Raw genomic sequence first — 13,978 nt, forward strand, 5'->3', positions numbered from 1 at the left:
TGACTTTTAAAGTGTGCTATATAAACGGAATGATACGGCATTCAGGTTTTGTTGCTTTTGAGATAGTCTCACTATGCAGCATTGACTGGCCTAGAACTCACAGAGATCCACCTGCCTCTGCCTCCTGAGTGTTGGGTTTAACTGAACATGTCCATCAGAGGTACACACTCAGCTGTTATTTTCTTTCTTTAATATTTATTTATTCTGCACAACTGTTTTGCCTGCATGTATTTCTATGCACCATGTATATCCCTGGTGCCCATAACGGCCAGAAGAGAGTATGGGATCCCTTGGAACTGGAGTTATAGGTGGTTATGAGAACCAAACTTGGGTACTCTGCAAGAGCAGGAAGTACTCTAAACCACAAGCCCTCTTTCCGGCCCATGTTTTCAATAAGATACAGCCAAGTTAGTTTTCTAGGGTTTTGAAATTCTTTCCAGCCAAACAGAAGTGGTCTGGCCCTCCACATCCTCGTTAGCATAGGGGTCATCTCTGTTTCTCAGCCATTCTGACATTGCACTGTGTACCCCGGGGGCTCACAACACTGGCCCTCTCCCAGCATTTCTTTATGATCTGTATTTGCTGAAATGACTATTCACATTGTTTGCCCACCATATGATTTCCAGTTTGCTGAGTTTTCCATAAATGGGTGCTGGACTGTATCAAATGCATTGCTCTATCAAGTGAAATCATCGGGTGCATTTTTCTTTAGCTTGTTGATAAGGCAAATAGCATGAGCTCAGACTGACATGCCACCAGCTCAAGCCTATGACAGTCTCTTCTGCCGCGTGCCTACCTACATGTCCTTTCTTCCATGCTAAGGATATCAAAGGTACTGCAAACAGAGAGTCTCCATGGTTACCTGTTGGATTCTGCACACATTAAACTCATCATCATCTCAGAGCAAAAACACCACTGCAGAAGAAAACCCCAAATGAATGCAAGTACATTAATTTCATGCTATATTTTAGGAATTGTGTTTTGTAATGATTCAAAGCTTTCCCGGTCCTCAATAACAAAAATCTCCACACATATATCTGAGTCTGGCTTATTCCACCACACAAATATTCATGGTCATTTTACTCATGATTGACAAACCTGGAAGTAAGCTTTGGCAGGAGAAAGTGTGAACGGTGCTCCATCCAGACAGTGGAATGTCATTTAACCATAAAAAGAAATCCGCCGGGCGGTGGTGGCACACACCTGTAATCCCAGCACTCTGGGAGGCAGAGGCAGGCAGATTTCTGAGTTCGAGGCCAGCCTGGTCTACAGAGTGAGTTCCAGGACAGCCAGGGCTATACAGAGAAACCCTGTCTCAAAAAAACCAAATCCAAATAACCAAAAAAAAAAAAAAAAAAAAAAAAAAAAAAGAAAGAAAGAAAAAGAAAACAAAAAAGAAAAAAAAAGAAACTCACACTTCTACATATTGACCTCATATTTCCATCAAGTTTAATGTGTGTGTGTGTGTTTGCACATGCACATGCATGTGTGCAATAGCATGTGCCCTCACACAAGCATCTGAAGACTGGAGGATCACGAGGGAATCTCTTCTTTCATTCTATGCCTTATTTTCGTGAGACAAGGGCTCTCACTGAGCCTTGAACTCACTGTGCTTGATAATAATACTCCTGTCTCTGCCCCTCCCTCTCCCCTCCCTCCAGCACTGCCCGATTCTTATGTGGACACTCAGGATCTGAACTCAGGTCTTCATGCCTGCACAGCAAGTGCTCTCCCTGACTGAGCCATCTCTCCAGTCTCACAAATAAACTTCTTAGCAGAATAGAGCTTTCAAAAGGAAAGCAGGGCTCACTAGAGTGTTCCTTTCAAAACCAAGGAAATCGTATGTTTATGATAGCACTGCTCCATTTTCTTCTTCATACTGTCCAGAGGTTTTAATCATTAAGTTTGGTAATAAGGTTATTTGTAGCGTTTACTACCTCAAAAACAAACAGAAATTCCCTCCCCCCACGCCCACTAAGAAAATAAAAAAACAAGGCTGTGATTCCCACAACACCCCCCCTTGCAGTTGTTTCCATAGCAACTGATAGGGCTGTTGTGAAGTGGCTCACACAAAATTAAAGCTGACCAAAACCTTCCATGTCTTTGTGAGTTGCTAAATCAATAGTGATGGATGATAAATGTCCGTGTTCTGGTGCTTCCATTTAGGATTTTGCAAAATGAAGAATACACAAATTTTGCCCTTTGGTTTATTTCTGTGCAATATGTCCTATTTACAAAATTTTGACCTCATCAGAGTTGCTGGAGGAGTGGAAATTATGCTTATTCTGATTCTGTTGGCATGTCACGCTTTAAAGTCCACTTTAAGGTCTTTATCTGTGCCTTTAATATTATTTTATAGATTATAAAATAGGCACTGCAAAACACCAAATACCATGAGTGATAAAGAGCAAAGAAGTTTCTGCTCACTTCCCCACAGCAGTGGCGTGGTGTGGCATGGCGTACGTCGCATGGCGTGGCGTGGTGTGGTGTGGCGTTCCTCTACTGGGGGAAACTAGTACTCTGTTTTATGAATTTGGGGGAAATTTTCTGTGTCAACACAATTTTTTAAAGGGAAATGGAACACACACACACACACACACACACACACACACACGCGCGCGCGCGCGCGCGTGCGCATCCTTCTCAGGAGTAAGCAATCTATCTTGGTCATCTTTCCACATAATAATGTAATCATTCACTGTGTGCTGACCCCGAAATGACACTGTCCACCGAGGTAAGCATTAGAAACGTGCTTCTCTCAGGCCAGAGTGGACCTGTATGCCTGACATGTAAACTAACTTGGTCATTTCTTTTGGTAATCACTTCAGGAGTCTTCTTGTTTCTGTCTATTACACGGAGCCACCTTTCCAAGCTGTGTGCCCACAGTGGCATCTCTGAGCACTCACACGGGCTTGTCTTGAGTTTGAATGGTGTCAAATTGTACCCTTAGACACTTCTTAAATAAATATTTTTTAGGCTGTGGGTATAGTTCAATGGTAGAGTGCTTGCCCAGCGTGCACTGGGTTCCATGCCTAGCACCACCAAATAAGTAAAGGAACAGCACAGACTATAATATAAAGGACAACTCGTCACAATTTTATCTTAGTGATACTTGAAATTCTGAGTAACAAAACCCACAAATCCAGCCAGGCAGTGGTGGCGCATGCCCTTAATCCCAGTACTCAGGAGGCAGAGGCAGGTGGATTTCTGAGTTTGAGGCCAGCCTGGTCTACAGAGTGAGTTCCAGGACAGCCAGGGCTACACAGAGAAACCCTGTCTTGAAAAGCCAAAACAACAAACAAAACAAAAAAACAAAAACAGAAAACCCGCAAATGCCAAGACCAGCGGTCAGCTTTGCAGTGGACACTCCCCTGTGGCAGAGCTGCAAAGGTGGGTTTTCACACACTCGGGTGGGTACCTGCACAGCAGCAAAGGGAACCAAAGGACCTACCTCTGTAGATTTCCACGCCTTCATCCCGAGTGAAGGAAAGTACAGCGGCAGGGAGGCTCCCGCAGGCGCGGGCCCGTCCTGGCACTGCTCCAGCCTCAGCCTGGCCTGGGAGGGGTTTCCTGCCAACAACGTAAAGCTACAGTTTTACTTTGGCAATATATAAATCATATAAATAAATGCCAGTATTTGTGTATTTGTGTATAACTTTAAAGACTTCTGAAGGATTATTCTGTGTACTAAATACACATCACACACCAAGGGCCACCTCTGAGAGTGCACTACTTTACAACATTCGCAAGCCCAGAGGGTTTCAGAAACTGCAGTCTGATGTCCATAGCCCTGTCCCATCTCAGCAATTCTGTTATAGCTTTATTATTAGAAGTATGTTTAAAAATAATGTAAAATGAAGTGGGAGCTATAGGGTAACACACAGCAATGTGTAACAAACAGAACTTCAAAGGGTTAATACTATTCAAAGGGAAGTTTAGGATTGTATGAATGATGGCTATCATTATTAGAATATTTAAGGAGTCTTATTACTGTAAAGTGAGTTTCATATATTTTGTATAGGAAGAACAGATCAGCTATGTATAGATTAGTTGTGAGACACACCTTTAATATAAAACAAAAACTTTAAACATAAAAGAAAAAATACAGTAATGAAAATATACTGCTGTTTTTGCTCATGTTTACTGTTATTTGGCATTTTTTTTTTGAGTTTTAATATGCTTTGCCTTGCTGGATTAGTTACTGTGCACTAGTACCAGTGCTATGTTCACGAGGGCTAAAAGGAAAGAAATGTCTGAAAGTATTAGTGCTGACTCTATTGTGGCATGCTATTAGGACAATGAGAGGTGTAAGGCAGCTGCCTTCACAGTGGCATCTGCACACTTGGTGCGGGGAGCATAAGTGTCCCACAGGGCCTAAGAGTACAGCGGCCATTCTGAAGAGATCAGTTTCCAGATCTGCAACATCTACAGGTCTTCTTCCAAAGGCTTATCTGCCTGAGAGAAATTGGCCAGCTCTCTTCTCTTTGCCATTCATAATTTCCCCCACTTCACAAAACAAAGACATATCAGGCATCCATTTTGAGAATGGGTCTTCTTCCGCAAACAGAAGGCACCAATAATAGAAAGAGCAAAACAAGCAAGATTGGTCAAAACACGGGAGAGCCAGCATTCTGTTCCATCCGTAGTCTTTTGAGAGCAAAGCAATGGCTATAAGGGTTACCTATACCAGTCCATTCTAGGACACCTGATATTCAGACATCCTGTATCACAGCACAGAGCAGCAGGGCAGGTGACATTTCATTTCACATCCACGTGCTTTTCACTCTCAGCAATGGTCAAAGAGCGAAAGGCTCCTCAGGAGTGGTCCCCAGAGCAGGAAAGCCTGGGGTGTGGCGGTGCATGCTGTGGTGTGGGGGTGTATGCTGGGGTGTAGGGGTGTATGCTGGGGTGTGGGGGGTATATGCTGGGGTGTGGGGGTGCATGCTGTGATGTGGGGGTGTATGCTGGGTGTGGGGGTGCATGCTGGGGTGTGGGGGTGCATGCTGGGGTGTGGGGGTGTATGCTGGGGTGTGGGGGTGCATGCTGGGGTGTGGGGGTGTATGCTGGAGTGTGGGGGTGCATGCTGGGTTGTGGGGGTGCATGCTGGGGTGTGGGGGTGTATGCTGGGGTGTGGGGTGCATGCTGGGGTTGGGGGTGTATGCTGGGGTGTGGGTGCATGCTGGGGTGTGGGGGTGCATGCAGGGGTGTAGGGGTGTATGCTGGGGTGTGGGGTGCATGCTGGGGTATGGGGGTGCATGCTGCGGTGTGGGGGTGCATGCTGGGGTGTGGGGGTGCATGCTTGTGGTTCCAGGGCAGCAGTTCACAGGGCTCCAAGCCTGAGCTAGCCATCTTAGGAAAGGGTCTGGGAGTCCTGTGGCAGCATGGTGGTGCATGCCTGAAATCCTCGCACTGGGGAGGCAGAGGCAGGAGGATCCTGAATTCAGGTCAGTGTCTTCATATAGATTCTGACTGAGGCCAGACTGGGATCTGTGAGATGCCTGCCCCCCCACCCCACCCCCCAAAATAAAAGGCAGGTAAGATGGCTTAGTGGGCAAAGTTGTTCTCTGACCTTCACTCACATGGTACAACATGTGGGGGCACACATATACAGGTGCTTACACACCCCACATAAGTGCACAAAGCATGATAATTGTAAAGGATGTAGAGATTGCCGATAAAAGAATATTTATATTTATTAGAATAAATATGTAGGGCATTTTATGGAGAAAAAGCCATTTGAAATCCAATTCAATTTACTGTTTTGACAATGAAGGCTGCATTTGCCAACTAGATTGTATAGTAGATATTTTCCCAGAATTACATAAACCAAGTCTGCAGTTACCAAGAATTGGAAACACTTAAAACATGTACTGAAAAATCAGTTTCTAAAAAGTACATTACACTGACAGCCATAGGGTAGTTAGTATTTTCATTTGCCTTGCAATTTCTGATTATGTCAGGTTAGAGTACAAATTTAATTAATAGTTGATACATTTTAATGAAAGGTGTTTTGTATTATTCCCAGAAGCTGAAAAAGTAAATTACTCTTAATGACTGTTTAAAAAAATCATTCCCCAAACAATGTGTTCCCAACTCTTTGCTTTCAAAAACATGAAAGACTTCATCATGTTATAGCTGACAAGAGATAGGAAATATTTCTCTAATAAGTCACTAGATAATTGTTGGCACGTTACTTAGAAGGAATTCATAGGACTGATTGACAGTGCTTCAGTACAGTACTTTCCAGTCCTGGCTATGCTTTATGTGAACAGGTTTTTAAAGCACTTATGTATACAAAAACCATGAAATAAAATAGACATTGCATGGTGCTTACAGCGAGCAATGAATGGTATTCGCATGTGGGTGAATGACTCCGCTTCCATCATAAAAGCATGTGTTTCCAATTAAGCTGGATTCTTTACCTGCAATTAGTACTTCTAAGGATGTATCATGAATCCAAGGGCTTTGATAGGTTGTGTGCTGAAAGTTAGTCTCACCTGGCACAGTGGCTGCATGTCTGGAAGCCCAGCACTGGGGCAGGGGCAGAGGCAGAGGCAGAGGCAGAGGCAGAGGCAGAGGCAGAGGCAGAGGCAGAGGCAGAGGCAGAGGCAGAGGCAGAGGCAGAGGCAGAGGCAGAGGCAGAGGCAGAGGCAGAGGCAGAGGAATGGTTAAGTTTGAAGTCAGCCTGGGCTTGACAGTGAGATTCTTCCTTAAAAGCACAATTTCTGCACGTATTTGATATTTTGAGAAGACTTTCAAGCATGCAAACACTACACATAAAGATAAGACTCGGCCAGAGATGTGAAATCAAATTCAACCTCAGCAAAAGAAAAAGTTTCCATAGTTAAGGACCCTACTTTTTCCTCAAGTGACACACTGCAGTTCTCAATCCTAATGGCACTTATGCTCCTTAAGGTGTAAGAGGGGGAGGGAGTGGTCAGTGGCCAGAGCTTAATTGCTACTGCAGAAGACCTGATTTTGGTTGCCGGCACCCACATCAGGCGGCGCACATCTGAAATCAGCCTGTAACTCCAGCTCCAGGGCATCTGATGCCCTCGGCTAAGCTCCACTGGCTCACTCATGCACACAAACCCACACAGACACACACAGACACACACACAGACACACAGAGACACACACACAGACACACACACAGACACACACACAGACACACACACAGATACACACACACAGACACACACACAGACACACACAGAGACACACACACAGACACACACACAGACACACACACACAGACACACACACAGACACACACAGAGACACACAGAGACACACACAGAGACACACACAGAGACACACAGAGACACACACAGAGACACACACAGAGACACACACAGACACACACAGAGACACACACACAGACACACACACAGACACACACACAGAGACACACAGAGACACACACAGAGACACACACAGAGACACACACAGAAAGAGACATACCTAATTAAAAATAAAAATCAGTGAGAACATACATGTGGTATAATTTTCTTCTTCTCCCCTTTTGTTTTCTAGCACTGGGAATTGAACCAGATATGATATGCATGCTAGGCAAAGACTCTTTGAATTTTATTTTGGGAGTCTTACTATGTACTTCAGGCTGACCTTGAACTCATGATCCCCTCACCTCAGCCTCCCAAGTAGCTGGGATTACCGGTATGTACCACTATGTCAAATTTGTTTTTCTTTTTTTTCTTTTATGTCTATATTTATAATATTTATAACTTACCAGACTTGTTTTATTTTTTATTCTCTTTTATAAAATTCTACATTCTAACCCAAAACTTTGTGAAGAAGTTTATAAGTCTGGAATTATACATGAAAATGCCTTCGAAGCAATAGGTCTGCCTGAGACAGGCTCTATCTTCAGTGAGCTAGCAGCCTGGCAGGAAGTTAAGCTCCACACACAGACAGGCTTATGGGAAAGGACTATAACACCAGGGGCTTTGACGGGTGGTGCACATCCCGGTAAACAGAAGGACAGAAATCATTTCTGGCAGAAGGCACAAGGACAGTAGGTGCCAAATCCTGAAGAGGTAATGAGAACCTTTCATATATATTTGTAGTTTTTCATTTTGTTGTAAACTTACATGAAAATGAGTAATTAAAATGGACTTATTTTTGACTTGGAGATTTTCTAATTAATCCTGGCAAACAGTGGGGACTCAGGACTTCTGTCATCTATCTGCTTTCCTGAAGTTTAATCAGAAACTGTAACAACTGCTCCTTCAGTTCTCAGCAGCAGAATTATCTCTGAAATGCCATAGGCTGGGCCTTGACAGACAGCATGGGGGGAGATTAATTTCCTTCTGAGGAACTTATGAGAGAAGCACTCAGCACAGATGCATTCTGGCCCAGAATCACATTTCACTTTTGTTGCTGTAACAGAGGGGCGGGGTGGGGCGGGGGGCAGGGGGTGTTTGCTTACAAGGCAGAAACTGCAGCAGCTGGAGTCACACCCCAGCCACAGTCGAGAGCAGAGAACTGAAGCCTCTCATGCTGCTGGCCTGTGCACAGTGAGCTTTCTCCGCTCTCGCACAGCTCAGAACCTGATCCAGGCCATGGCCCCACCCACATTAAGGGTAGGTCTGCCCACCTCAATTAACAATCAAGACAGTCCTTCAAGACATGCCCATGGGCCACCCTGATCTAGAAAATTCCTCACTGAGACTCTTCCTAGGTGATTCTAGGCTGTATCAAGCTAAAATGAGGCAGCACCTTGGTTAAAATACTATGAAGCTATCCGAGGGCACGAAGAACGGCAGTAGGCTGCAGAGAGCCTACGGAGGACACTCCTGACCTTCCCCTGATATCCGACAGCACACTCCTGGGCGTGAGGTGTGCTTCATCAGATCTCACAACTAAGCAGCAGGTGCTCCAGACACCACAAGTCAAGAGGGAGGTGAGTGACACATTCAGTTCCTCAGTGGAAATGAAGCCCCCCTGGCACCATCACAATCCACGGCTGTGAGACCTCGAGTCATGGAGGATGAGGATGTGACTGAGAAGCCCCTGAGGAAACTGTGACGAGGGGACAGGAAGTGATGCCAGGGGGGCACTGAAGACGAGTGGCTCAGCACTGCGACTGCAGAACTTCCTAGAGACTATCTAGAGAGATGGAGATCCCACTGAGCCTGCAGAGCCCAGATAATACCTCGAAGCAGAACTGGTGGGCCCCGTGATAGCTCTTAGATGAGATACCAGGCTCTGACTACAAGACACTATCAGTGCCACCGTGACTCAAACCATCCCACTTCTCCCACAGCGTTAACAAATGCTGCCACCATAGATCAGCAGCGTCCTCTCGGTGGTGATGTAAGCAAACGTGTACGGGTTACTCTGAAGTACTCTTCAGAACCAGGATGGTGGCAATATACTGTGGTCTAGGGAGGCTGGGGCAGGAGGAGCGCTCAGGTTCAGCTCTGGAGGCCTTCCTGGGCAACACAATTGAGGCTAAGTTGTTTCTCGTTTTCATAAAAAAGAATATATCACAAAGTTTTCATAAAAGAATATATTGTAGCTGAGAAAACACCCAGGTAATGGAGAGACGGCTCAGTTGGTAAAGAACTTGCTGTGTACACATGAGGACCTGAGATGGGAAAAGCCAGGTGCAGCTGTGTATACTTAGAAATCCCAGAATTAGAGAGGCAGAGATGGGACGGTCCCTGCAGTTCCCTGGTCACCTAACCTCACTGAACCACTGCGGTCTATATTCAGTGAGAAACCACATCTCAAAAACTAAGGTAGATAGATCGAGAAAAACTATCCAAAATTGGCCTTGGTCTCTACATGTGCCCATCTTCATGCATATAGGCACACACATGAACATAAGAGAGGAAGAGAGAAAGGGAACGGAATAGACAGAAGGGAATGAACAAAAGGGCGTGGAAGGACTGAATTCAGTGGATTACCGAGGAAGCAGGGAGATTGAAAGGCAGCTTCATGGTGATGGAATCATCTTTGTAATTTTGCAAACTCATTCGGAATCTTGATTCCAGTTTCTCTCACTGTGTGGCCCAAGCTGGCTTCAAACTCACAGCAAACCTTCTGCCTCAGCCTCTTGCATGTAAGGATTGCAGATGAGCCACCACACTCTGCTCAATTTCCTCCTTTTGGAGCCCTGGCACACTTGAGTAGCTTCAAGCAACTGATCTCTTTTCATCTTAAAAATAAAACCAAAAAAACCATTCGCTTTCATCATAATCTTAAACTCACAGAAATCACTCAAGAATACTGTGAGGTGCTCGTGTGTTCACGAGAACTCGGCAGCCATCAGCAGTTCCTGGCGTCTGTTGTCTCTCTTTTCTCTTTCATTCACACTCACCTGTTATTACTGCCTGTTAGATCCACTCTGGAGTTCCCCTAGAACACACTGTCTAAGGCACATGTCTACATGGGGGATCACCAGGAGGCACTCTGAGGAACCAGATCTGTGGGGAGGTGGGGAGGACGGACTGGACTTGAACAAGAGAGGTCTGGGTGGATCCTTCTGGAAGCTGTCAAACTTGACCCTCTTCACAGTCACTGTCACGAGACAAGAGAGCCAGACCACAGCTAATCAGTGTGTGCACACACCCTCAGGAGGGACCATGACCCTAGGCAAAGAGGTTCTCTTCTGCTATAAGGAATTCCCAGAGAAGGGTGGGAGGTGGGGTGACAACGGCTCAGTCACCAACTTCCTAGCAGGTGAGGGAATGGAGCATCATGACCTTGTAGGGACAGTTCTGGAGGCTGTGGTCCAGACACACCTCTCATTTGCTCTTTGACTATTTCTTCTTAGCAGAGACAGGGGACACAAATACTATCTCTTTCCCTTTGAAGGTGAATTTTAGGGTTTGCTGGGGAAAGGCAATTTTTAAGGATGCGAAGAAGAAAGAAGAAAGCACATTTAGGAAGATTTTTTTAAAACTAACTGAAGTGGGTAGGTGATAAGAGGGAGGGCCACTGTCATCCCAGCACATCTTTAGAGAGGGGGTTAAGGCAATTTTATTTCAGCCTTTTGTCCATAAACATATGTCATCTGAGTCTGATGCTTGCCTGACATGTGAGACACACAGACACATGCGCATGCAACACGTACCACATGCAGAGAAGGTTTTCATAACTCAACACCCAACAATGAGATATTTTAAAGACAAAAACTAGTTTTTAAAAGTAACAGAAACCTTATATAGAAGCAGACATAACTAAAAATAACTAACAGTTAAAAGAAAGAAAATAAAATAGCTGATGGTCAAGAAAGTAGCAAGGCCCAGAATGCCTTTCTTCCCCAGGATCTGGGTGGAGGTGTGATGCTGGGCGCCTCTCAGCACAGCCGTGCCTCGAGGCTGATGGGCACAGCTGTTCTTTCCTGAGGTCCGTCCTGGAAAGGGCAAGTGTGATGCGGGAAGGTGCTGCCACACCAAGAGGAGGAACAAGCACTTTCACACTGAGTTGGACAGATTATCTAAAGTGCAAGGCTGCTTCCCTGCCCTGTGAGCCCAGGCCACAAATCCTACGTGGACAGAGTGGGCATGTCCCTTTACAAGAGGAGTCCAGGAACAGAGTGGAGTCTGGGTGTGCTACAGAAGAGGTTCAGGGCATGGCTCAGTGCAGCTCTCCGTTCCTCCTTTCTGTAAAGAACGAAATACAGTAAGAAATGAGCCCAAACTCTAACCTGGTGAGGAACAGGAGCAGGTCTCAGATGTGATGGGAAGAGTGACGGAGACCCCAGCCTGAGTTCACTGTGCCGTGGCTGTGTCAGCTCCCCTTCCTCACGCCCACCTTCACAGGAGCCCACATCACCACTTCAGGAAGGCGAATTCACAAGGGAAGGGCTTAAACAATACATCCAAGATCACACCAAAGCCAGGCCGCATGGTTTCTGAACCAGACCTCAGCCATGAATGTCACTACCCCTAACACCTATGTCACTTATGTCTGACCTGGAGCCCATGGCCACGTGCATCCCAGAAGAGCTATGAACACGGCCCAGAGCATGTGTAGATGACAGTCACATGTCACAGTGTCAAATGGGTGGCCATCCTAATGAGCAGGCAAATATGCATTTACCACACAACAGGAAGCGAGGAGGAGGGATGGAGAGCCCAGCTGAAGGAAACAGAAGAGGAGTCGCTCTAGCTGACCTGAGTGATATCCTCTCACAGACTTCCCTTTCACAGCTGGTGTTGCTATCGCAACACTGCAAGGCTGACATCCTAAACAGTGCTTCTCGGCCTTACACATGTCCTCCATTTTACTAGAAGATGCTTCTCTGTCTATTTTTCTGTCTACCTCTCTCCTATTTCCATCGATTAGTAGGACATCTTTATGTTCTCCAAATGCTAATCCTTTTTCAGTTACATGTGTTAGAAAATTTCCCCACAGTACTCTGATTTTTTTTTCTACTTTCTATATGGTGGGTTTTGATCTCAAAATCTACTGCAGAAAAATCCACGAAAGCTGATCAGAGCAGATGGTACCGGCTCAAAACCAGGCATATAGATCCATGGATCAGGACAGACTGTTCAGAAATGAATCCACACACTTACGGTCAGCCAAGCACCAACGGCGCCCGGAATGTTTGGTGGGGGAGGACAGATGGGTGCTTCTGTAAGCGGGGTTAGGAAGACCAGATATTCACATGCAGAAGAAGTAAACCAAATCCTGACCTCGCTACAATGCTAAACTCAACACCAATCACACTTACACACAAAAGCAGCGCCAGGAAATCAAGAGAGATAGATACTTCCTCATATCGAACTATTTCCGGGGTTTATGAGGCCAAAATCAAAGTGTCAGCTCAGCAGAATTCTTGTCTGAAGACTGAGGAAGAATTACTTCAAGGTCATTCACTTTTGGTAAAATTAAGCTCCTCTCAGATAGGGGCTCCATTTCCTCCATGGCTGGTAAGTCGGGCCTGCTCGAGGCTTCTAGAAGCCACTTGTATTCCTTGCCCCCTCTTCAGGCCAGCAGCAATGTGATCTGTCCTTCTACGTGGGACCTCTCCCGTTCTCCTCTGACACCACAGAATGTAGCAATTACGGGTAATTATCCTCAGGTTCTACCCGTGTGGGGAGGAGAGGGACAGGCACCGGGCTAACACAACAATGCTGCCGCCACACAGCACACTCGCTGGCTCCTTACTGCTGTAGTTACATGTGTGCTGTTTCAGGGGCTGAGGTCAGAGTTCAGAGGTGAGTGCCCGGGTAGCATGGATGAGGCCCAGAGTTTAACCCCAGACCCGCACAAGAGACAATAATAGGTTCTGTCTCTCAGGATGGCTCAGTGGGTTAAGACACATGCCACCAAGCCAGACGACCCGCGCTCAGTCCCAGGGATTCAAGTGGCATGAGAAAGAAGCTACTCCCGCTTTGTTATATGTCTAAAAAGAGTATTTCTCTATCCTAATATTACAGAAAATACATTTTTACCAAATCTTCTAAACATCTTTAATTTTTGCTTTTATATTTTTAAGTCCTTAATTTATCTAGATTTTTTGTGGGTGTTCATGCATGAAACAGAGACCTAATCTCATTTTCTTTAGTGGCTGGTCTATTATTTTTTGAACAATTTATCTTCTCCCCATAAATCTGAAGTGATGTCACCGTCCTTTATGTGTGCACAGTGGTGCAGCTGTTTTCTGGGCACGGTGCTGTGTCGTGTTTGCACAGGCACCTGCCTGCTCCGGGCATGCTGTCTCTAGTCTTATTTGGGAAGGAAGCCCTTCACCTTACTCCTCCTTGGGAATGTCTTCAGCTTTGAAACAGCGCCTGACTATGGACTCAAGATCTTCATGCCTATGTCTCCCAAGTATTGAAATTATAGATGTGATGTGAACTCCCATGGATCACAGCTTGTTTGAGCTAGTATAGATATGTGTGTGTATGTATGTATATATGTATGTATGTATGTATGTATGTATGTATGTGAGTGTCCTTGTGTGTGTATGTGTGCAAATGTGTGCGCATGCGTGAGT

The 13,978-nt window shown here is 45.6% G+C and overlaps 1 protein-coding gene across 2 annotated transcripts in view; it reads right to left on the reverse strand.

Moving 5' to 3' along the window:
* Enthd1 (ENTH domain containing 1) overlaps window positions 1–13,978 on the reverse strand; it is a 107,019-nt gene that overhangs the window by 59,388 nt on the left and 33,653 nt on the right. For both annotated transcript variants that reach the window (XM_052160728.1, XM_052160729.1), the window contains exon 3: window positions 3,452–3,570. In XM_052160728.1, coding sequence (XP_052016688.1) covers window positions 3,452–3,570 — 119 coding nt within the window. The remainder of the gene's footprint in view (window positions 1–3,451; window positions 3,571–13,978) is intronic.

The sequence above is a fragment of the Apodemus sylvaticus genome, chromosome 17 (genome assembly GCF_947179515.1).
Source record: "Apodemus sylvaticus chromosome 17, mApoSyl1.1, whole genome shotgun sequence".
NCBI lineage: Eukaryota > Metazoa > Chordata > Mammalia > Rodentia > Muridae > Apodemus > Apodemus sylvaticus.